Source organism: Zeugodacus cucurbitae, chromosome 4, assembly GCF_028554725.1.
Source record: "Zeugodacus cucurbitae isolate PBARC_wt_2022May chromosome 4, idZeuCucr1.2, whole genome shotgun sequence".
Taxonomy (NCBI): Eukaryota; Metazoa; Arthropoda; class Insecta; order Diptera; family Tephritidae; genus Zeugodacus; species Zeugodacus cucurbitae.
In genome coordinates this window covers 45144602-45170277 of record NC_071669.1, presented here as the reverse complement: position 1 = coordinate 45170277, position 25676 = coordinate 45144602, and the positions used below count along the sequence as shown (strand labels likewise).

Below are 25676 nucleotides of genomic sequence, written 5' to 3'. Positions count from 1 at the left end.
AAACGCTCTAATTGGAAGACTTTCAAAAAGTTTTTGGTGCGCAAATTGCTTGTAAACTAGTGAATTTTTCGCACTGTATTTATTATATTAATTTATAATTTATTTGTTGCTCCACTTTAGCCAACTACAAAATAGTATCTGATGAATCTTTGGTGTCACGAACGACTGGAATAAAAATAAATTTAAAACACACATACACCTACATACATACTGATGTGCACCCACCGGTTTGCCCAAAACCAAAATAGCCAATAAACAAATCTCATTGAGGCGTTTACGTTACCTTTTATAAAACACTTTTTTTATTAAAACAAAAACTATTAATTACAAATAATGACTATACGCGCGCTTAAAACTCCAGCTGAGCGCGCGAAAAAGCAAAAGATGCATAAGCAAATTAGCCGAAGCAAAGGTTATGTGTAGAAAACAAAAAACAATGTGAAAACATAAAACAAAATGTGTATATGTGTCAATTAACACGTCACGTCACTTGGACATGCCATTGGATGGGTATCATTTGACCCTTACCACTACCAAAAGCCGCTATTTCTTTACTTATACACACACACACACATTTGTTTGTCTGTTTGTATGTATATGTAGATGTATGTATTTATTGTTCCTCCTTGAGTTGTGGTGGATGTGCGCGTATATATTCTAGGGCACGCAACACATACGCTGGCACCGGCGGTGGCGTCGGCAGGTGATCACCGGTCGGATGGAAACCTTCCTCGTCGGCGGTGTAGCTCAACGAGATGCGTTCACCTTCGGGCGAGACGTAATTCAGTGAGCCGCGCACACCGGCCAAACTGCCGGCCTCCTGCCGCTGAATGCCATTGCTGGTCTCATAGGAGAACTGGTAGTTGCCCTCGGCATCGGATGCGGCATTTTGAAAGCTGCGTATTTCGGCATTTTTATCAATGTTGTCGGCACAGACGAAGGTCAACGAGCAGAGCGCAACACAGATGAGCTGCAAGTGAAAGATTACAAAAAAGTTGAAAAAAATCAATAAATCAAATAAAAAATAAACGATAAAGACATAAAAAACTAAAACAAACTGGAATTATGGCATAATGCAATACTTAATGAGTTGTATTTACAATATTGGCGCTTTAATGAATGAACGAAACAATGAATGGCTAATAAATGTAGATATTAATAAACACACAAGAGATACACATTGTCATGTTATTAACATACTTTTTGCTGGTTTTCGCGGTTTATTGACATACTTACATGTTTAAACATTTTTATGTTTGTTGTGGTTATCTTTGTTTGGTGTTTAAGAAGATGCAGCAGGACTCGTTGCTTGTTATCCAGAAACTGTGCGTTGAACCACAAAATTTCAGGCTTTTTATAGTAAACGCTTGGTGCTTTTCAAGGGTTGCTGCATTTCATTCAAGTAACTAGGCATGTGCATGAAACTAGTTCTGTTATGCCTTTTAGAGCGTGAATAAGTCGAAAAAATATTAAAAATAAAAAATAAATGAGATTAAAATGTACTAAAAAGAAACCCTAAAATATCATATAAAAGTGTGCAAAAAAAAATTAATATTTTTTTATATTCCTTGCGATGAGATTACAATACCTTGAAGCACCACAGCAGACAAAAGACTTAAGACACAAACTATGTAACTGTTTGCAGCTGACTCCTGTAAGTGTATGTGTTAGTGCGTCTAACGTTTACCAGCTTCGCTTAATATTTATATAATTAGTTGCACACTTTTAGGCACTTCGTATAAATTCAAAGCGTCAAAGAAAAAATGTGTGTTTATTGTGTTTTGGCTTTGCTTTTTTGTTTTTATGTTTTGTTGTTGTTTGTTGTTTTCAAAGTTTTTTGCATGACTTTTGTTTTTCTCATTTCTACTGGTCAATAGTAAGCGGCGCTGTGTTTGAAAGACGCGTGCTAGCTTATGATAAAAGCTAAAAATAAAGTTTCGCACGAAATTCAGTTTTTATACCCAACACACTTTTTATGCGGTCCAACTTTTTTGAATATAGGAACTGCACAATTTTTATGAATCCATAATGTTTAAAATTCGTAAATCTAATTATTGTAGATATAGCTAAAGTTAGCCAGTGTTTATTACTTTTTATAATATTAAACAAGTATGTGAAGGCTAAGTTCGGGCGCAACCGAATATTTTATACTTTCGCAATTTATTGAAGAAATTTTATTAAGATAACACACAATTTGACCCATATATTCGGCATAAAGTCCAATAGAATATCGAAAATCATCATATATAGTGCATGAGGGCTCAGGTAATTCCTGAACCGATTTCACTCATTTTCACCATCAACATACATTATATCTAAGATTATATGCTCACTTAATTTAGCTTAAATATTTCATATTAACCGATTTATAAGCAATTAAGCCCATCGTATTTTTGAAAGTCCTATAATTAGCTATATGAGAGCTTGGGGAAGTTATGACCTGATTTTAACCATTTCTGATACAGAGACTGTTAGAAGAAAAATATTTCCTCTGAATTAAATTAAATTATCTGAGAGATTTACCGATATTTTCGGAGTAAATTTACCCTTAGGCACTGAGTTCATCATGTTCGATATCAGAGGCCTTGAAAAGTCTTGGTCCGATTTTGGCTATTTTTCCCACAAGTGATGTCACAGCTCAAAAACAGTATTTGTGTGGAGTTTTATTCCGTTATCTTCATTGGTTCCTTATGTATACATTAGAAGGGAGCTAAGCTGGAGGCCGTGGATAAGGCAGATCTGCCGCTACGACCTAAGGCTCGCGTATGGCTACCTGCCGAACCCTCTTCCCCGGGTGAAATCGAGGAGATTATTCGGTACTGTAATCCCTCGCTGCCAACGCCCGACTGGAAAGTAGTGCGGGTTGAGAAGACCGAGGAACCTTATCGGCAAGCGCTGATTCTGTTAAATGCGGAGTCTCTCGGTCCTCTAAAAGAAGCCAAGGGTGTCATAACCTATGGGCTTGAGAGAGTGGCACTAAGGATCCTCACTTTGGAACCCAAGGCGGATGGCCTACAACCTCCAAGTGCGGAGAAGAAGGTGGAAGCGGATGGTCAAACGACCATGGAAGTGGAGCACGCACCTTCAGACCTGGCCAGCATCGGGGGCGGCTCGTCGGCTGATGAGTCTGTCTTCGGCCTGGACCGGCTATTCGTCGCGGAGCAGGACGAAATCAGTCAAGCGCTGAACTAGCGCTCTTGGAGGAGAGTCCGGAGAATGAAGTTTCTCCAGATTAACCTCCAACATGCAAAGGCGGCTTCCGCAGAACTGTTATTCCGTCTGGAACAGGACGGAGTCGATGTCGTCCTCATCCAGGAACCGTGGCTGAGCAGTAACGGCATTTCTGGATTGAGGACGAAGAGTCATAAGCTGCTAGCGGTATATGAACCAGGTAGAATCAGAGCCTGCATGCTAGTACGAAACGAACTAAAAGTGTTCCTCTTGCCTAATTACAGCAATGGAGACGTTGTGACGGCTAAGCTAGAGAGCGGTGAGAATGGACTTTGGCTGATATCAGCCTATATGTCTCACGAGGATAAGGTGGAACCACTTCCCCTGTTACTAAGAAAGGCCCTAGAGGAGGCGGATAAAGCCGGAGTCGGGGTCATCACAGGATGTGACGCGAACGCGCGACATCAAATCTGGGGCAGCTCGGATACGAATAAAAGAGGTGAGTCACTTTTTGAATTCATTGTAGACGTAGATCTTTTTGTCTGTAATAGGGGAAACACCCCTACCTTTGTGACCGCGGGCAGGGAGGAGGTCCTTGACCTCACCCTTGCCTCTAACATGATTGGACCTATGATCTCGGGATGGAGGGTTCTAGAGAACCACTCTTTCTCGGACCATAGATATGTCGCTTTTAGTCTTGATGAAGAAATTCCGCCCAGCAAAAGCTACAGGAATTTTAGGAAGACGAACTGGGAACTTTACGGTAGGAGAGTCCGACGTGCTCTACCAGTTGCGCCGAAGCGGGAATCCCTGCTCACGACGGATGCGGTGGATGAATACGTCGGAGTCTTTAGTTCCGCGTGTAACTATGCTCTGGAGAGTTCCTGTCCAATGGTGACACCGAAAGGCAGAGGGAAACCCTTCTGGTGGACCTCGGAGCTCTAAGAAATTAGGGCATCTAGCCGAAGGTTATTCAACAAAGCTCGCAGAAGCGGGTTTGCAGGCGACTGGATATTGTATAAGAGCGGACTCGCGATTTACAAGTTTAAGTAAACCTCACCTCTCCTTAGTCGTAGGGGTTCTTACTGGCCATTGCCCCATTGGGATCCACGCTGTAAGGTTAAAAATCTTACCCTATGCTAGCTGTAGAAGCTGCATGGAGGAGGATGAGATGGAATCGTCTCATCACTTTCTTCTGGAATGTCCCACCTTTGCGAGATCAAGAAAGAGATTTCTTGGCTCTCACTTTTTGGAGCATGCTCGCGAAATAGCGAACATAGAGGTTAAGAATCTCTGCAGTTTTGTAGTAGGTTCAGGGCGCTTCGTCGACTCCTAATTTTGTTAATCTAAGGGGGATCCAGGCTTCACAAAGGACTACATTTTAAAGTCTACGTGTGTTTTTCCATTTGGGAAACAGCCTTGCAACCTAACCTAACCTAACCTATGTATACATTATAAAGTAAAGGAATAAGATGGAATTCAAAATTTAGTTATATAGAAAGTAGTCGTGGGTGTGAACCGATTTCATCCATTTTCCATCCGTGTTATTAGGGTGTCAAAATATTATGTACCGAATTTAACTGAAATCGGTCGATTTCAACTATTTTCATGGTGTGTGGTTGAGTACGTAAGGGAACCGACTACATAAAGTTTTATAACTTTATTTATGGCTTAGTTGTGACACTTTATGTGTTTTCGGTTTTCGCCATTTTTGGGGGCGTGGCAGGGGTCCGATATATTCTACACAATAAATAACGCTCAAAAGCATATTGATACTCCAATAGCCTTTTCGGAGAGACAAATTAATTCAATATGTTAGGTTTATAATTGAGAAATCAGTTTTTGCCTTTCCCACAGCCGGCTACTCGATTAACGATCAACTGTTATACATTTTTTTTTCTGTTCATAAGAAGTTGGTAAGTTTCATCAGTTGATTGCTATTTTATCAATAAGCACAACCAAATTTAGAGCGTGGAGTTGCATTCCAGTTCCAATTCGATTTGTATTCGATTAAAAATGAATGTAGTAAAATAAGAATTTTCTTTTAAATGGTAAATCGATCTAAATCAGCGCATTAATCGAACCAAGGCCTGTTAATTGATCAATTAACTCATGTGGCTATAAATATTATTTTGGAATTATAGACAACAATTTTAAATACTACTTCATAAGAGTTAAACAGTGAAGATAAATCATAAAATCGTTCAAATTTTAAAATAATTTCTTTTGCTCAAATATCGTATCTTTTAACAATTTATTTATTGTATATTTAAATTTCTTCCTGCTATTGTAGGCTTTTCCATTTATGCATCATCATAAGATATGTATGTTGATGATTATTAATCCGAATATCAATTAGATTTGTACATTATAGAAGACCATAGAAAATTTCACCAATTTTTGATAACGAGCCAAGTTTTTTATCACATCTCACGGTGCTCTGGAGCGAATTTAAATAAAATTTTTAGGTAAATTAAATTTGATCTATAGCTTCTTTTGAAAAATAATATTATCACCCTCTCCAGAAGATGCAGTTATATGTAGTGATTTACCAGGATTTATTAATTATATTGTGATAGTCGAAGACTCTCAGAAATACCGTACCTAAAATTTGGTTTGGATGGTGGAGGTGGCTTTTTCAAAATCACGCGTTCGGTTCAAACGTCTTATGAATCTTTGCTTGAAAGTCATAAAGTAAAACAAACTGAAAGTAATTACCACAAAGATTATCAAGATTCTGGTGTAAAAAAGATATTTGTATTCGGCTTAGCTCCTTCGACTGAGGAAAATTACGGTAACGTTTCACTTATTTGGACAGCATTAGATATAAATCGATTCTTTGACAACGGTTCAATAGCTACTGATCTCAAGCTTGCCAACATCGTTACTGGTCTAATGGGACATAATAACATGTACATGGTGTGAAATATTTCATCTTAATCTCAATAATTGTGGACCCGCTAGGACAACAGAAAACTGTTAAAATAACATCAGAAGTTGGTGCTCGAAAGGGAAAGTTTTTAAACATTCTAAGTTCTTTAAAAATTGTGTAAACCCACCACTCTTTTTGGCGAACGATGATAAAGAAGTGCTACATGCCATCCCTCCTCCAGAATTACACTTATTATTAGGTGGTGTTAATACTTTATTCAAACATATGATGTTGGAAAACGAAAAGGTCAGTTTACAATGGGCCAAAAAATGCAATGTTGAACGTCAGTGTACATATGGATCTCTGACTTTTGCAGGTAATGCGTGTAAAACTTTGTTAAATAAGATAGACGTATTAGATGGCATGAAATGTTTGAGTTGCGCAAAATATGTTGATACGTTTCGAGCATTGAAAAAAATTGTTGACGGATGCTTTTCAATCGAACTAGATTTAAATTTTCGACGCTTTTAAAAAGAGTTACGAATCCCATGGAATTCCAGTTACACTAAAGATTCATGCAATATTTTACCATGTATCAGAATTTTGTACGAAAACCAATAAGGGATTAAGATACTTTAGCGAACAATCGTGTGAGTCTGTTCACGGTACAGTAAAACTTGGGAAAGGTATAAAGTCCTAAAGAGTCATCCTGAGTACTCCAAAAAATTATTACGCGCAGTTTGCGATTACAATAGTTTGAACTTGTGATTAATATAGTATGTGAATACTTATGAAAAATAATGTAACTTTGTTTGCATTTTTATCTTTTAAGTTGCGTTAAATTATATTTTATTGTAAAAAACACTTCAATAAAAAATATTGATAATTAAGAGATTTTGTTCATAATACAGATAGTTTATGTCTTCTAGAAAAAAATTAATATTTCTGTTAATAATTCATTTTCTTGATTAAGTTGGTCCTAAAAGTCGGAAAATGATAAAACTTTTGCAAATTTTAAAATTTAAATTCTAAATTTTCAGAAAAACATAATTTTAGTACCACAAACAAAATCTTTTTGACAGCTGACATTTACTACTTACAAAATGTACTTGAAACTTTTGTTTTGAAATGCATTGCTAGGGTGATACTATTATTTTTCAAAAGAAGCTATAGATCAAAGTTTGAAAATGAAGCAAAAAATCTTATTTTCGCTGTAAATTTGTAAATTTTTTTCATTTTACGTTTATTTTCTTTGAAAATTTTATTTACCTAAAAATTTTATTTAAATTCGATCCAGAGCGTGATCTTCCAACGAGTTATGCAATGGAAAAATTTCGGTAAGATAGTATACAAACAAATTTACAAAGTATAGGAATGAAGAGAGAGAAGTTCTGTCTCCTTAGAAATTGTTACCGTAGTATATCTCTACCGGAATGTAGACATCAGCCTTATTATTTTCAAGTTTTGTTTAGTATAATATACCAAAATTTCAGAGAATGCGCATCTAATTTGAAGAACAACGATTCTCTAAAGAGCTTGAAAACTTATCGTTTAACGTAGGATTTGAAGATATTGAAGAATTTATCGATTTTCATTTGAAAATGTTACTGTAGCATAATAATGGTTTTTTATAGGCTTATTAGTTAAGTCTTCGTATTATCAAAGAAATCTTCGAAGTGAATAGGCCAAAATGAGTCTTAATTATTTTTTGTCGGATGACGTATTATACGAATAATTTAATTATAATATAGGACCTAAAGCTTATATTTAGTGACACGGCGTCATCAAACTCTTTGAAATTTGGATTTATGTACAATTTATAAAAAAATATTATTATTAATTTTCTGTATAAAAAAATGTAATGTCCATATTTTATACAAAAATTAAATAAGCCTATCGTTTAAATTTTCAAATTGCTACTTAAATTATAAAACAATACTGCAAAACATCAAAACAGCGACGGGTATAAGCAGAAGCGACAAAGGCAAACAATAAACAATTGCTACTTGTCAATATCTAACGGCAGTGGAGCGTGGGCCGAACCCGCCACCGCGCACCGTAAATTATAACGCGTCTTATGCATATTTGCTTTGGCAAAGATTAATGAATAAGATTTGAAATTCGTCTCGGACATAACACTTAACCAAGCCGAATTTATTGACTGTGGCGCTTTTTAATCGCTGAGAAGGTCGCGCGCAGCCAAAATGTGTGATTTATTTGTATTCCCCTAAGTGGCTATGTGTACGTATGTATGTTTATGTGTGTGTGTGTGTGCGTTAATCGATTGGCGGGTGCAATCAAAAGGCAATTGAAGATTGGTACACACTTGCTTTGAGGGTTTGGCATTTTCTACTCTCGCAGCCATTCACTTTTACTTGGCAATTTGGTAATAATGCCCTCAAATGGGCGCATGCGTACTTAATTACATACAAATGTACGTATGTGTGTGCTTAGTGGTTAATGGTCATTGTTTGATTTAATTGCTACTGTCAAGAAACGTCAATTAAAACAATCAGCAAGGTAATGTCTACTGATTTTTATATTAAAGAGTTTCGGCTGCTGAGGGTCACCCACTGCGAGAAAACTACTTTTTCCAAATAGTTAAATTACAATAAAATCGAGAGCATAGTTGGCTGATCGTATACACACACATATCTGTTTATTTATCAATCGATAAATCTACAATCCGCGAAGACTGCCTGCCGTCTGCGCGCAGATACAAATGAGTTTGTGTCTTAAGTCTTTCGTTTAGCAGCTTTTTATTTTAATTTGTTTCAATTTTATTTTATTTAAATTTTTTTTTTTTAATTTTTTTACCTTCGCTTCGACGTAATTTGGGAATAATGACCAGTGGTCACGCGTGTGGCGGCATATTTTATTTCGCATTTTTATTCATTTTTAATTTTGTTAATTTACGGCTGCAGGTAAGCAGTTATATGGGTGACCGTAATAGATGATTTGTGCAAGGTTAGTGTTTCGAGTGCGTGTTTCGATGAAAGCGATTTAAAGAGCACGCAAAAAGTAGCTTATTTCAGCTTAAAGCTCATTCTGTTTATTTTTTTTATTATTTTTTTCCAATTTTTTATTTTTTTATTTTATATTTTATTTTTATTTTTAGTTCGCTAAATTAAGTTCATTAATTATGAATGGGAGTATACACGAAGATGTTCAAGCTGAGAGCGAAAGACAGCTAAATGGGTGTGACGCGTTTTTGTTTCTTTAATATCATATTAATTCTTATTCATTTCCTTAGCATATATATTTTTTTGTCAACACATTTGCATTGACCTTTTAAAATGTTTGCAATTCCTATATATATATTCTTTGTGGTTAATTCTTAGTCGCTGCATAAATTATAGACGTTCAAGTTCACGTACAATGTTTATGCAAAATCTCTGAATGATGTCAAATAAAAGTCTTATTTTCAAATTTATAAATGGGTATTGGAATATTCTAAAAAATATCGTTAAATTCTTTGAATTATTTGTATTATTTATCTGGCCCCTTTTCATTCAAGTCCATGCAGAATTTTGATGTTTTCGTGACAATTTAAGTTTAGATTATGTTGATTATATTGAGAATTAATAGACAGCAGAAGGTCAGTTCTAATAGTTAATAGTTATTTTTAAAACGTGAAGATAGAGTTGGAAACTAATAATGATAAAATATTCTTGTAGAGATTTTTCTGATTTCAGAACTAATGTTTCTTATTTAACTCCCAAATATATCATCTTCTGCTTTATTTTTCGCAAATAAACCAGGAACTTTAACTGAAAAAATTTTATATAGTAGCGAACAATTTTTTTATTTTAAAAACAATATATATATAGCAAAAAAAAGTATAAACAATATTCTTAAAAAATAAAGAATTATACATATAACGAAATTCATCATAACATAAACATGACATAAATAAATATTTTAGTTTAAAATATATAAATAAAACATTTGCAATATTTCAATTTCCAATATGGTATCTTGGTAGGGTCTGGAATCAACTAACGATTGTAAAATTTGTGGCGGTAATAATTTTCAACTATTCGTTTAAGTTGCTTAGTTTCCTCACTTTAATGGTGTGTCAGAACAAACAGTCTATTCAGATAAACATTTTTTTATGTAAAAAAAATAATAATGTGTTTATTTTTTTAGAAATAATTAATATTAAAAAATATTACTTATCGGTTTATGTTGCACTTAAAGGAAAAGTGCTCTTCCTGTGAGACAACTTTCCAACACAATGATAGAACAAGTAAGGAAGGGCTAAGTTCGGGTGTAACCGAACATTTTATACTCTCGCAATTTATTTATTTAACTTTATTTATATTATATAATACACAATTTTACCCACATATTCGTCATATATATTGTATAAAGTCCATTGAAAGTTGGAAACCATAATATTAGGTTAGAAGCACCGAGGTCCTCGTGTTCGATATATGGGGCCTTAAAAACCTATGGTCCGATTTCGGCGATTTTTAGAATGGGGCTGCCACACTATAAACATAGTATTTGTGCAAAGTTCTGCACCGATATCTTCACTAGTGCTTACTTTATATATTGTAAAGTAAACGATTCAGATCGTCTTAAAATTCTGGTATATAGGAAGTAGGCGCGGTTGTGAAGCGATTTGCCCTATTTTCACAACATATCATTGGGATGTAATGAAAATATTACAAACCAAGTTTCAATGAAATCGGTTGAGTAGTTCCTGAGATATGGTTTTTGACCCATAAGTGGGCCACGCCACGCCCATTTTCCATTTTGTAAAAAAATCTGAGTGCAGCTTTCATCTGCCATTTCTTATGTGAAATTTAGTGTTTCTGACGTTTTTCGTTAGTGAGTTAACCCACTTTTAGTAATTTTCAATCTAACCTTTGTATGGGAGGTGGGCGTGGTTATGATCCGATTTCTTTCATTTTTGGACTGTATTAAGAAGTGGCTTAAAAAAACGACTGCAGAAAGTTTGGTTTATATAGCTCTATTGGTTTCCGAGATATGTACAAAAATCCTATTTGGGGGCGGACCACGCCCACCTCCCCAAAAAAATTATATCCAAATATGCCCCTTCATAGTGCGATCCTTTATACCAAATTTTATTTCCATAGCTTTATTTATGGCTTAGTTATGGCACTTTATGTGTTTTCGGTTTTCGCCATTTTGTGGGCGTGGCTGTGGACTGATTTTGCTCATTTTCGAAAGCAACCTTCCTATGGTGCCAAGAAATAAGTGTGCCAAGTTTCATCAAGATATCTTAATTTTTACTAAAGTTACAGCTTGCACAGACGGACGGACGGACAGACAGACAGACATTCGGATTTGAACTCCACTCTTCACCATGATCACTTTGGTATATATAACCCTATATCTAACTCGAGTATCTACTTGAGACGGAAGTATTTCTAAAAAATTTTGATGAACTGTAAGCCCCAGTAATGTGTTAGCGCCATGAATTTGGAATTTATAAGTAAATATTTGCATCTTAATATTAATAACTAATTAATAATATCTACCAAATGATTCTCTAACAATTTACTTGGTCTATTTAGCAATATATAAATAAAATAACAATACAATAAATTATTTATATTTTGCTTAACGTCATATTTGGAAGAAACATGCTACTTGTGGTAAGCCAAAAGATTTTCCCAACTATAACCACGCACGCATAAATAACTGTGTTGTTAGTCAAGCCGAGCGATCTGCTTCAACTGTTCTAGATGCGCTAATAAAACAACGAAAATAAACTCAAAATTCGCTTAATTATTTAAATTCTTTGGAAATCTTGTTTGGCAAACCAGTAAGTAAAAAAATGGTATTATCTTGTAGGCCGACTGGTATTCTCGCATTTTGGATGTAGCTAACTATTAATCGAATCTATATTAATGTATGCACATAGTTACAAACAAACATATAATTAAGTATAAACAGTAAATCGATAAATTTAATTAAATTGACGAGGTTAAGCTGAAATACCATCACTCTTGCTTAGAATGCTAATCTGTTTTTGTTTTTGTAGCTTACAATGTCGCGACTTAAGTCACATTAAACAACAACCAACAACAGCAATTTTGAAATGATCTAATAAAAATATTATGTTGTTATTGATCGAGGAAAACGTCTGGACTAAATATTGTCACTAGTTTAGTTCTATGTTTTTGTTGTTCATGTCATCCTGTTGGATGGGTTCAACGACTTACTAAAAATTTTGTTTAAGAAACTCGTAGTCGACCAAATGGAGTGATACAAGAGAATTATAATTGAACCTTAGAAATAAAATTCAAATATTTGATTTACAAAACTGGTTTTCAGACCTGAGTATAAATGTACGAAATACATTAGAACTTGAACCTTAGTCTACATAAAATTTTCTTAAATATTTGATATTTGCATCTCTAATACGTCTTTGCAAATGTTTAATCCTCCTTAGCCGAGTCTACGGAGCTGGGGCATTTCGTCCATTCAAACAACATGACCGAGCCAGCTTAGCCGCTGTCTTTTTCTATGTCGTCGAATAACTCATACAGCTCATCATTCCATCTTCTGCGATATTCGCCGGTGCCAATGTTTAAGGGACCATAAATCTTCCGCAAAACCTTTCTCTCGCAAACTCCTGGTGCCGTCTCATCGGATGATGACATCGTCCACGCTTCTGCACCATAAAATAGAACGGGAATGATGAGGGACTTGTAGAGTTTAGTTTTTGATCGTCGAGAGAGGACTTTTCAATTGCCTACTCAGTCCATAGCAGTTCGTATTGTTTTCTCCAGCATCAGGTTAAAGAAGTCGCACGATAGTGAGTCACCTTGTCTGAAACCTCGTTTGGTATCGAACGGCTCGGAGAGGTCCTTCCCGATCTTGACGGAGCTTTTGGTGTTGCTAACCGTTAGCTTACACAGCCGTATTAATTTTGCAGGGATACCAAATTCAGACTTCGCGGCATAGAGTCAACTCCTTTTCGTGCTATCGAAAGCAGCTTTAAAGTCGACAAAGAGTTGGAGTGTGTCGATCCTCTTTTCACGGGTCTTTTCCAAGATTTGGCGCATTGTGAATATCTGGTCAGATGTAGATTTTCCAGGTCTAAAGCCGCACTGATAAGGTCAAATCAGTTTGTTGACGGTGGGCTTTAGTCTTTCACCCAGTAAGCTCGATAGAACGGGCATGTGGTCTTTCGACCACATTTCGCAAAGAAGCTGATGCATGCGCTTTATCAGTTCTTCGCCGCCGTATTTGAATAGCTCGGCCGGCGCTGCCTTGTTGTTCTTCAAGGGGGTAATTGCTATTATAATTTCTTCACGGTTGGGCAATGGAACATCTGTTCCAACGTCGTCGATTGAGGAATCGGGTTCGCCATCTCCTGGTGTTGTACTTTCACTGCCATTCAGCAGGCTGGAGAAGTGTTCCCTCCACAACTCTGGTCATCAACAACTAGACCACCTCTGGGGGTCCTACAGGAGTGTGCTCCGGTCTTAAAACCTTCAGTTAGTCGCCGGATCATTTCGTAGAATGTTTAACTCGACTCAAAAGTGACATCAAAAAGGCTCCTGGCATTCCATCGTAAGCAAAGAAGACAATTACAGCTACTGCTCGAACCCTATTCATCTTTCTTGTAGTTATGGATCAAAGAAAGCCTTGTCAAGCATAGTGATAAATATTTTGAACATTCTTGAGGGCCGATCTATAATTTTATAATATCTGATGTTATTACAATTTATACCCCCTCCTAACATATTTAACCCAATGTTCTGTATCAAAAACAGTGTTTTCAATAAAACATAGACCTGAGTTCTTTAGCGGTCTAAGGATAGGCACAATTTTCAAATGAAGATATGTTACATGGGAGCTTACACTATACTGAAAAATATGTCTTTTCATTTCGAAATCCAGAAAACAAGCTTAGACATAGATTTTCTAAGCTTTCATTGTTACTACGTTTAATATATTTATGACTTTGACACTTTGGTAAATCTGGTTTTGAAGATGAGGTTAGATAGAATTCAATCACTCCTAAGGTCTATTGTTGTTACAGTAAACATTCCACACATTTTTGAGCACGAAAGAGTGAGGAGGGCTATAAGTCCAGTTCTGTTGCGTTTACGTTGATCTGATTCGATAGTCGTGGGAACAAATTGAATATGTTTCAGTTATATGAAGTATTTCCCAGCTACAGGTTAATACCAGAGTGGAAGATGTAGCGAAACTTATACGTTTTTCTGGTTAGAAATACATTCCCCGTCTTGTTGATGACGGAATGAATTAAAATCACCAAAATATGTGAAATAGAATCATAGTGAGAGTATAAATAGAATTATTGATCCAGTATTAAGAAATTAGTTAATGTCGATTGTGTGAGATGGCGGAGAAAATAAATTATTGTTTTTTTCCGGAACAAGAATTAGAAATTTCAAACTAGTTTCATACACATTTTCTATAATAACACACAAGAAGCGAAACAAACACTAGAATATCTGGAAAGTCTTAAATACGACTTAGAAATGTGTTAAAAATGCAATAAATTATGATGAAGTGAACAAGTTTCTGGTCCCGCTATTTGTTCCCGTTAATGCTATTATCTTTGATAGTTGACCACAAAAGTCTCATTTCCACAAAAGTTGCTCTATAAATTTGACAATTTTGTTCAATAATAAAATGGGTTATTGCATAAATTCACATGCATATATTAATGTGTATTTATGAATGTATGTTTATATGTTGTTATAGTCAAGCGATGGCAAGGAAATCAGATGATCCAGTTTCTTCTGAAATGAGTGAAATAGTTAATTACTTATTTTGAAAATAATTGCAGCGTCAGCGTCAGCGTCTCAGTTGATTTATGGATTTACTTTCGTTTTCAACTCGTAAACTCCAGGTTTTTATTTTAATACACTTTTGTATATGCAAGTACATGCATATATTAAGAGTATATAAAAATGTATAAGCTTTGTGGTTGTCTTTATGTTTGTTGTGAAGATATCTTTAATAAATGATCACCAGTGAGATATTATAAAGCAGATTTGTGCACGTTCAAGAATTTCAGTTACTTTGCACAACAAATTGATGTTATTCCATAACAGAGCTTACTCACTTAATATATTTCAAACACCTAGTGTTGTTGGAAAAAATAGCAATTTGTTAAGGCACTCTAAAATAGATGATCTTTGATTGTGGCCAATTAGTTGGGTTCACAGTTTCGCTTAAATAATATATATTATATATAATAATATATAATAATATATTGATGTTTAACAATGAAGGGGAGCGGGGAGAGGTACTTTATTTTTATGCTGTCCGAGTGACGGGACCTTTCCTATAACTTTACCTAGCTAATGGAGGGATTAATACACGCCACTGAACTCTACTATACTATTGAGTTCCTTTTCACCTAAAAGGTCTGACCACGAAGGTAGTCCAAATTTATTATGTCGCTTATACTAATTATTGTTTCTTCAGAATTCATTTTTTAATGAGCTAATTCTTTTCCTTACTTATATGACCCAAATGAGGTCCAATGACATTCTCACTAAAATTCTAATTGAAATTTTCTTGTCGACAGCAGAGTGCCTAATTACTATCTACTAGAAAGCTAAGCGAATTTTCAGTTAAAGCAGAGAGATATTTACCTACCTACCTTCTGTTGTATAGAGATGTAAATATTGAGCTTGTAGTTATTGCCCATACACAGAAAACCATCTTCGGTATCGTTCATCCCTTCCGAGGAGACAATTATTATGGTTGATCCTCTGCCGAGAAGTCAGATTTTATTGACCGGAACCAGATCCAGTAAAATTCGAGAGGATAAATGTCATAATCCACAAAAACTTTCATTGAATTTAACTATAGATTTGTTAATTAATTAAATAATTTATAAATTAAAATTACTTATTTGAAGACAAAAATTATTTTTTATAACATGTTCAAACATTTCAATTAGCTGAAGCAATTTTGCTGTAAATTGAATCATTAATGTTTGATGATCAAATATACATTCGTTTTAACTATTATTTTTTGACATTAGTCTGAAAATAGTTTATTTTACTCATCTTTGAATTACATTTTAGTTTATAAAAGAAGATTTTAACTTTTCCGGTTATCTTGAGTTTTGATTACAATATGTATTGGGGCGAAGAAGAGATTAACCTGGTAATTAATTTAAAATAAAAAAAGATTAAAACAAAACATTTTGGGTTTCTGTGACTCCTGGATGATTGATTTTCCATTTACTTAGTTCCCGACCAATTTAGCTCACTACACAGGGTTGCATGGGTACTTTTACATAATTTTTTAATGTCAATTAAGTGTTAATTGAACAATTAACAATTGTTCTAATTGAGCTATTTTTTGTTAGAATAAATGTTGAGCTTAAATAAGGGTTAATTGGCTAAAAGTCTTAAATCTCTCACTACATAGGTTTGCATGGGTACTTTTACATTAATTTATTGGTAATTAAGTGAATTAATATAGAATAAATGTTGAACTTAATTAAGGGTTAATTGGCTAAAAGTCTTAAGGGGTTATATACAGTTAGACGGCCGAAAAAAAGTGAATTTTCCAGAATTTTTTCTGAGAAAACTTTTTAATTTATTGATCTAAAAATTTATATACATATTTTGGTATCTTTTAACTGTATTTTAAGACTTAGTACTAGTAAAATATTTATTTGAAAAAGAGCTACAGCTGATCTCCAGGAGCTCCTCTCAAATAAGACGTTTTGCGGTGACCACTATATCTCGGAACTGGATCATCCGAAATTAAAAAACCAAACAGATTTCGTTAAAATAATGTTAAATCTAGTAATTAATCGAAGGAATAAGCAAAATAAAATTTTTTGACAAAATGGCGGTTTCTAAAAAAAAAATCGATTTTTCACCGAAATTTCGGCCTTAAATTGTTTATAAAAAAAAAAAATTATCGGAGAGAAAAAATCTTCGATTAATTACTAAAAAATATATTTAAGAAGGTCGTGTTAAAATTTGAGACTAATCGGTCTAGCCGTTTTCGAGTAATGTTGGTCACCGACTTTGAAAACACCATTTTGAGAAAAACGCGTTGAACGCCTTTTCAAATTTTTCATTTCCTTGTAACTTTGAAAATATTCACCGGAACGATATGAAATTTTCTGTGTGTATTCTTAAATATATGTACAATAAGAAAATGAAATAAAAAAGATCGATTTTTTGAAAATTCTAACTGTATATAACCCCTTAAATCTTTCACTACATAGGGTTGCATGGGTACTTTTACATTAATTTTTTGTCAATTAAGTGCCAATTGAATAATTAGTAATTGCTCTAATTGATCTATTTTCTGGTAGAATAAATGTTGAGCTTAATTAAGTGTTAATTGGATAAAAGTCTTAAATTTCCCAATTGCTTAATTAGTAGTGTAATGGGACAACGATTTGTAAAACGACTGGAGCACTTATAATCTGATAAATCATGTGCTTATCAAGACTAAAAAATAATTAATTTTTCTAAGTTTTAATCTTTCTTCGACAATGCATTTCTTACTTGTTTTAATTTTAAATTTGCTGAAATTTCTAACACTACTGTACATACAATCTAAAGACTTAGCACAAACACTTGTTTTTAAACTCTCTACCATCATCTATATAAGTTATATATTCATACAAATGTACATATGTATACTTAGAAGTACCTAGAAGTAAGCTAATCATAAATTAATCATAATAATGCTTGCCACCGCAATAAATTGATAACCATCAAATGTCAGCTACTAAGAAGCTGCCCCACTAAGCTTTATTAGTTAATGCCCGGCAATTTATTTACCTTTTTTTACGCTTTATACAAGTTTTACTTTTAATTTTTGAAACCAAAATGTCATAGAATTGTCCGCTGAAATGCTTGAAATGTTGCCTGAGCTGCGCATGCGTAAACCAAATCCAAACATATGCGCTGGGATTAAGGTTTCTTGAACGCCTTTGAAACTGAAATGCGAACAAATAATTTTTCACAAAAGTATCTACGTGCTTATTACTATATGTTTGTATGTATTTTCTATTAACCAAATCGCTTTTAGGCCTTTCATGTATTTTTTGCCAATGGAATTTTCACGTCAAGAAGCTATTGCTTGAATATCACAGCGCAATGCGTCACCGGCTTTTCGATGCGCAGGCGACTTCTAAGCGTGTCTATGCAAACAATATCACATCGATATACATACATATGCACAATTAATAATACAAACACACTCGAGCGCACAGCATCTTCGGTTAAGGCGTTAAATTCGATTTTAAAAGCTTGAGAGCGACTTTTAATGAGTTCAGATTTCAGCGATTTTTAATTTGTAAATTTTTCATAGCAATTGTTATTGTTTTTGCTATTTGTTTTTAGTATTTTCCAGCTATTTCGAAAACACACACACATGCACACACAATCATATTTTTTATTTTGCTTTTATTATTTATTTTTTGACGTCAACATCAACGAGCGTGTGCTTTTGCCAATCGCCAGCTAGTGAGGAAGCTATGTACATAGATAACCTGAGTGTGTTGTTGTTGTTGTTGATTGTTGTTAGTACTTTGGCGCTTTGCTTAAGTTGGGCCATGCTCTTCGCCAAACAGATTGGGGCTAAGACATTAGCTTGTTTAGCTAGTTTCATATAAAAAGCATTGACTGCAGTGAATCCGTCACCAGTTAGCAAACGCTTTACAATACATCAACATGTTCAAGATTGTGAGTACACATTTGGTTTCATTAGAAAAGAATTTGAATTAACTTGGAGGATTTTTGAAAAAAAAAATAAAGTGATTTAATGCCAGTGCAAGTGTTTGTAGTTGATGAATTGAGTGAAAAGTCAATTGGGAGTGTTGTAAAAATTATCCTGTTTCTACTGTGGTGTTAAATTGAAATTGTTTTGTGAAAAAAATATTCAGAAAAAAAATTATATAATATAAAAAAAAAAATATTATAAAAAAAATAAAACCCATTCAATAACATTAATAATATTATCAAAGTTATTTATTAAAATTTAATATTAAGTTGATAATTGTTTAAAATATTTTTAAAATAAAATTTTTTAAAACTTTTGATATTTTATGATTCCAGCACATTTTTTTAATTTTAAAAATAGTTTTTAATATATAAAACTATAATTTTTTTAAATTCAAAAGTAACATGTTCTAAATCTTAAATCCTTACAAAAAATTATATAAAATTAAAAATTTAATGAATTATTCAACAACAATCACTTTTCCATTCTTAAAGAATTAAAAAAAATATTTGTTCTAAACATCATTATTATAATTTATTGCAAAAGTTTCCAGCACTCAAATTCAAATTAGAAGTTTTAACAGCAATTTTTAATAGTGTTTTGAGTTATTCAGTGGACAATACACGTGCCGGATACTACACTGAGAAAAAGTAGCTTAAAATTGACATGAAAAAATACATACAAAATATTACTAACCTAGACTCGATTTTCAGTTAATTTTAAATAAGTCATCAAAATAAATCATTTTCTTAAATTTCTTAAAAACCAATTAAATACATTTTTTTGTCAGGCTATAATATAAATCTCAAAACGTTCAAAAGATATTACAAAATCAACAAAAAGTATAGAATCAACTGTTAATTTATTGTTTATGAAGAACAGAAAGAACGTAATATCACTTCGAAAAGATTTTACAAATTTTTCTCAGTGTAAAAAACAAGTTTGTTATAAATTTCGAAAGTTGTATCCGCAATTGGAACTATATAAATTAGTAAAGTCGGATTTAAAGCAGTAAATAACTCGATTTCTATTGTTAATGAAATAATAATTAAGAATGTGATAGTTCGATTGATTTCCGGTCATCTCTATTTAATTGTTGGATTTGAAAGTATTTGTAGAAGGAAAATGGTCAATATATATATAGTATTTCCTAAAGTCACTATGAATTGAGGATATATGATATGAATCCTTTAAAATCAACTTTGATTCGGATACAGTTTCGGCTACAGTACGTTTGCTTAATATCAGATATTTTATACAGAGAACTTTCAGTTTAAAGCTAGAAAAATCAAAACAAATGGTATCTATAATATTTTCTATATTTTTTAAAGTACGTTAATAGCAATGGAGATAGAAAAAATGCTTTGAAATGTGGATCAGATTCAAAAAAAATATTACAAATATTCTATTCACAAACTTTTTTTTAGAATAAAATACTACAAAACCCCAAATAAGTCAGAGAGATTGTACTTATTATCACTCTGGATAATCTTTTTTTACTTAGCTTAGTATTCAATTACTTTGACTGAACATATTTTCCAAATGAATTGACCATAATTGACCACAATTGTATATTAAAATGACTTGAGAGTAATAGACTGCAAACCCCCAAATTAGTGAGTGAGACTGTACTTAATGTCGCACTGGATTCCCTTTGCTAAGTATTCGATTACCTTGATTTAACATATTTTCCAAATTAATTTACCATAATTGTATATAAGAATCACTTTTGAAATTACTTTCTCTTTTGCGATCTCTGATTTTGCAACAGGCGAAAGAGAAATCATCATACAAATCAAAGATTGTCATTCAATTCTATTAAAGTCAGAAGAAAGATTTATTGGTTGAAAGAAATAGCTTTTGTTACCCAATTTGAGTTATCTCACGCTAGCTATTAAACTCTCTTCACACAAAAATAAGTGCTATTTTTTTCAAGAGACTGAAGTAAGAAATTTATAAGTCTCGAAAGAAATATTGCTTTATTATTTTTTTTTTTTGTTCTTGTAAGAAAAAATATCTCCTTCAATTACGTTTTTGGAGATCTTCGATTTAGTAATTCTCACATATCTTATCTACAGCTACTGATTGTTTGACCAAAAAGTGTAAAACTATTCAAATGCTCTGGAATTAAAATTTTCTTAATTTTACTCACATTTACATTACCTTCTGCTTGCAGCTGCTCCTTACCGCCCTCGTTGCCTACGCCTGCGCCGACAACATCGATAAAGATGCACAAGTGCTGAGCTACAAGAACGACGTCGCCGATCCGGAAGGTAACTTCGCATACGCCTTCGAAACCAGCAATGGCATACAACAACAAGAAGCCGGCAATGCCGTGGGTGTAGCTGGTCAATATGAGTATGTGTCGCCGGAAGGTGAGAAAATCTCCGTTAGCTACACAGCCGACGAGAACGGTTTCCAACCTAGCGGCGCTCATTTGCCCACACCACCACCAATCCCAGAAGCTATCGTGCGCGCTTTGGAATACATTGCAGCGCATCCTGCTGCCGTATAAGCCGGCAAACGGAAGTTAGTGTGAGAAAGAGAGAGAGGCATGCAGATAGTGAGAAAGAGAGGGAGCGAGCGAGTAGCGCTATAAACACACTACACGAAATGTGCAAACTGCAATTAATCAAATGCAGTGTTGTTGTAAAGTGAAGTGAAGATTAGATTAGTATGTAGATACGGCCATGTTGGAAGCTAAATTGCAATGCTGAATTATTTAATAAATCTAAATAATAGTTACCTAGTCAATCTAGTTTTCGAAAGTGCAGCATTTGAAAGCATGTTCCAAGTTGCAACGTTGCCACGCTACCTTTTTGCATACTCCATCTATCTAGTGTGGTTCTGTAAATGCGCCCATACACTACTGTTTGTATGTGTGTGTAGATGAAGAGCCATTATTTCATAACAGTAAATTTCAATATTCATATATGTACTATTAATTGAATAGCAAAGAGACATTGACGAAGCGCTAAAACGTGTTTAATTTAAGCGAGTTTCACATACCAACATATACATATATAAACGCACACACACACACACACATACATAAATACATTAAGACATACGTACATACATATGCATACATAAATAAATATATATATCTATTGTATTAACGAAATCATATCTAGAATAAATTTGCAACAAAGTTTTCCTCACAGAAAATGGAAATATAAAAAAATTAAACTCAATGTGTACTTCTTTCAAATGAATATTTATATAAGTATAATATATATATATACTTAAGTATATATCTATATATATATATATACATAACTACATAGGAGCATATCAAGTTTGTATTGTGGCTGGGAAGCGTATGTGGTGCGGTATGCGCTTGTGAACACGAATGAACTTTCCGTCAAGCCAACGCGATGAGCTGAGAACAGGTGAATGGGCCAATAGAACCACTTATTTTATTAACGGTAAGTGAAAATCACACAATGGCGACAAAAGCGCTGAACTCATAACAGTGTTAAAATTGTGAAACATCTACACATACAATACGACATACACACATACAATACGATTACTATGCAAATGATATTCATGCGAGTTGTGCAAACTCATAAAAAAGTGTTTGGAACAACAAATTGCGGGCTAAAAATTGAAAATCACGCATTTTATGTGAATCGTTAGCGTTGAAATCAGAGAAAACAAATTGAATAAATTGAAAAAAGAAGACGAAAAAAGAAGTTAAATATTAAAGAATTTTTATGCGCCAACAGCGTTGTGTTCCCATGCGACAGATGTTCACATGTACATACATATGTATATATGCAATACTTATGTTTGTGCGTTCGTAGATATAAAAATATGCTGATGATGCTAAAGACGCAATCCGATCTAATATCTAGATTATGCAATATGTATGTGATTGGCGTTGCAACCGTTTAGCCGGTTATAGCCGAATCGACGATAGTGCGCCACCTGTCTCTCTCCTTCGCAGTTCGGCGCCAGTTGGAGATCCCAAGTGTAACCAGGTCGCTCTCCACCTGGTCCCTCCAACGGAGTGGAGGCCTTCCCCTTCCTCGGCTTCCTCCGGCGGGTACTGCATCGAACACTTTCAGGGCTGGAGTGTTTTCGTCCATTCGGACAACATGACCTAGCCAGCGTAGCCGCTGTCTTTTTATTCGCTGAACTATGTCAATGTCGTCGTATAACTCGTACAGCTCATCGTTCCATCGTCTGCGGTATTCGCCGTTGCCAATGTTCTGAGGACCATAAATCTTGCGCAAAATTTTCCTCTCGAAAACTCCTAGTGTCGTCTCATCTGATGTTGACATCGTCCAAGCTTCTGCACCGTAAAGCAGGACGGGAATGATAAGCGACTTGTAGAGCTTTATTTTGGTTCGTCGAGAGAGGACTTTACTGTTCAATTGCCTACTCAGTCCAAAGTAGCACCTGTTGGCAAGAGTTATTCTGCGCTGGATTTCGAGGCTGACATTGTTCGTGTTGTTGATGCTGGTTCCCAGGTATACGAAATTATCTACGACCTCGAAGTTATGACTGTCAACAGTGACGTGGGAGCCAAGACGCGAATGCGCCGACTGTTTGTTTGATGACAGGAGATATTTCGTCTTGTCCTCATTCACCTCCAGACCCATTCGCTTCGCCTCCTTATCCATGCGGGAAAAAGCAGAACAAACGGCGCGGTTGTTGCTTCCGATGATATCAATATCATCGGCGTACGCCAGGAGCTGTACACTCTTGTAGAAGATTGTACCTTCTCGGTTTAGCTCTGCAGCTCTTATAATTTTTTCCAGCATCAGGTTAAAGAAGTCGCACGATAGTGAGTCACCTTGTCTGAAACCTCGTTTGGTATCGAACGGCTCGGAGAGGTCCTTCCCAATCATGACGGAGCTTTTGGAGTTGCTCAACGTCAATTTACACAGCCGTATTAGTTTTGCGGGGATACCAAATTCAGACATCGCGGCGTAAAGGCAACTCCTTTTCGTGCTGTCGAAAGCAGCTTTAAAATCGACAAAAAGGTGGTGTGTGTCGATCCTCTTTTCTCGGGTCTTTTCCAAGATTTGGCGCATGGTGAATATCTGGTCAGTTGTCGATTTTCCAGGTCTAAAGCCACACTGATAAGGTCCAATCAGTTTGTTGACGGTGGGCTTTAGTCTTTCACACAATACGCTCGATAGAACCTTGTATGCGATATTTAGGAGGCTGATCCCACGGTAATTGGCGCAGATTGTGGGATCTCCCTTTTTATGGATTGGGCAGAGCACACTGAGATTCCAATCGTCAGGCATGCTTTCTTCCGACCATATTCTGCAAAGAAGCTGATGCATGCACCTTATCAGTTCTTCGCCGCCGTATTTGAATAGTTCTGCCGGTAATCTATCGGCCCCCGCTGCTTTGTTGTTCTTCAAGCGGGTAATTGCTGCAATAGCTGTAGAAAAATTTATAGAAGCAATAACAAACGAGTAAGGTAGTGCTTAATACGGGAACAACGAGATAAATATATTACATAACATATGGGGTGTTAGACACTTTCAGAATTAGACTATGCTTAAGATAATAAGTTCACTGAATTTCAATAAGATAGCTTACATATTGATATTTCATTGGCTCTAGAGCTCGTCTCAAAACGGATGTTTGTTGGCTACCCAGAGGATAGTTGGTCTAAAACCGAGAGTCGTTAGCTGCTTGAGCCACGGTATAGGTGAATGACAGTCAGAAGCTTGCCTCACTTACATGAACTTCTAAATATAGCTCCATCCCCCTTATGGTGCAGAAGCTTGGACAATGTCGGTATCCAATGAGCTAGTACTAGGAATTTTCGAGACAACAGTTTTGTGGAAGATTTATGATGCTTTTAACATTAGCAACGGCGAATACCGCAGACGTTGGTACGATAAGCTGTATGAGTTATACGTCGACATTGACATAGTTCAGCGAATAAAAAGACAGCGGCTACGCTGGCTAGGTCATGTTGTCCGAATGGACGAAAGTGCTCCACCTTTCAAAGTGTTCGGTGCAGTACACATTGGAGAAAGCAGAGGAAGGGGAAGACCTACACTTTGTTGGAAAGATCAGGTGGAGAAGGATCTGGCTTCACTGGGCATCACCAATTGACTTAGCATCACCAATCGACGAAAAAACGAAGATAAAGTATCATCTCAACTGGAAGTACGGATATCATTACTTTAAGTATATGGTAGATAGACGAAGTGCTGAATGGATTCTATTCCTATCTTGAAACTATGCCCAAAATATTCGGTATATAATCACCAAACACACGTAGGCTCTCAAAATCAGGATCTGGATTACAAATATATGGTTGACTAGCAGACCGCTCCGGCTTCGCACGGGATTGTGATGCGAAGATATTGACTTGCAAACGATTTTCAGTTTCAGATTAAGACTCTCCGTCACGGAGTCTTTTCAATACCCTTACTTGGGAACTATTTCCAAAAAGTTAAGATTCGAATAAAAATAGGCTATCTATGTTACTCAGGATGAACGTAGCTTTCCAATGGAATTTTTGAAAGAATTTTTGAAATCGGCACAGCAGTTTTTGAGTTTATTCATTACAAACATACATACAAATCTTTCCTCTTTATAATATTAATATAGATTTCGAGCAATTTTAGTGAGATTTTTACATTTTTGGGATCAGATATTTAATTTACATATATTTTAAGCTTGCCGATAATACAGATTGACAGTTGAACTTAATGCTTGTGGTGTTTGCCGTTAGATAGTTATTGCAATTTCCGTTATTTTGAAGATAACCCTAATAGAAGGTGGACGATGGGATATGGTTCACATTTTACTACACCTATTTTCATACCGTATCAAGAGTGCCTCTTTAGAGTGCTTCCTGAGAGTGCCAAGCAACACTTGAATCTAGTTTCAACAACATTAAGTGTACAAAACTATTCTACTATCT

The 25676-nt window shown here is 34.9% G+C and overlaps 2 protein-coding genes across 2 annotated transcripts; one reads left to right on the top strand and one right to left on the bottom strand.

The window, feature by feature from the left end:
• Window positions 1–273: 273 nt before the first annotated feature.
• Window positions 274–18456, bottom strand: LOC105221082 (pupal cuticle protein Edg-78E). Its single transcript, XM_054229340.1, has 4 exons — window positions 18249–18456; window positions 17827–17984; window positions 1237–1439; window positions 274–970 (listed from the first exon to the last, which is right to left on the bottom strand). The coding sequence occupies exons 3-4, from the start codon at window positions 1246–1248 to the stop codon at window positions 614–616; spliced, it is 369 nt and encodes a 122-aa protein (XP_054085315.1). The 5' UTR covers window positions 1249–1439; window positions 17827–17984; window positions 18249–18456; the 3' UTR covers window positions 274–613.
• A 126-nt stretch (window positions 18457–18582) lies between these two features.
• On the top strand, window positions 18583–21825 carry LOC105221084 (pupal cuticle protein Edg-78E). The gene is made up of 2 exons (XM_011197748.3): window positions 18583–18732; window positions 20946–21825. The coding sequence occupies exons 1-2, from the start codon at window positions 18721–18723 to the stop codon at window positions 21282–21284; spliced, it is 351 nt and encodes a 116-aa protein (XP_011196050.1). The 5' UTR covers window positions 18583–18720; the 3' UTR covers window positions 21285–21825.
• Window positions 21826–25676: the final 3851 nt, after the last annotated feature.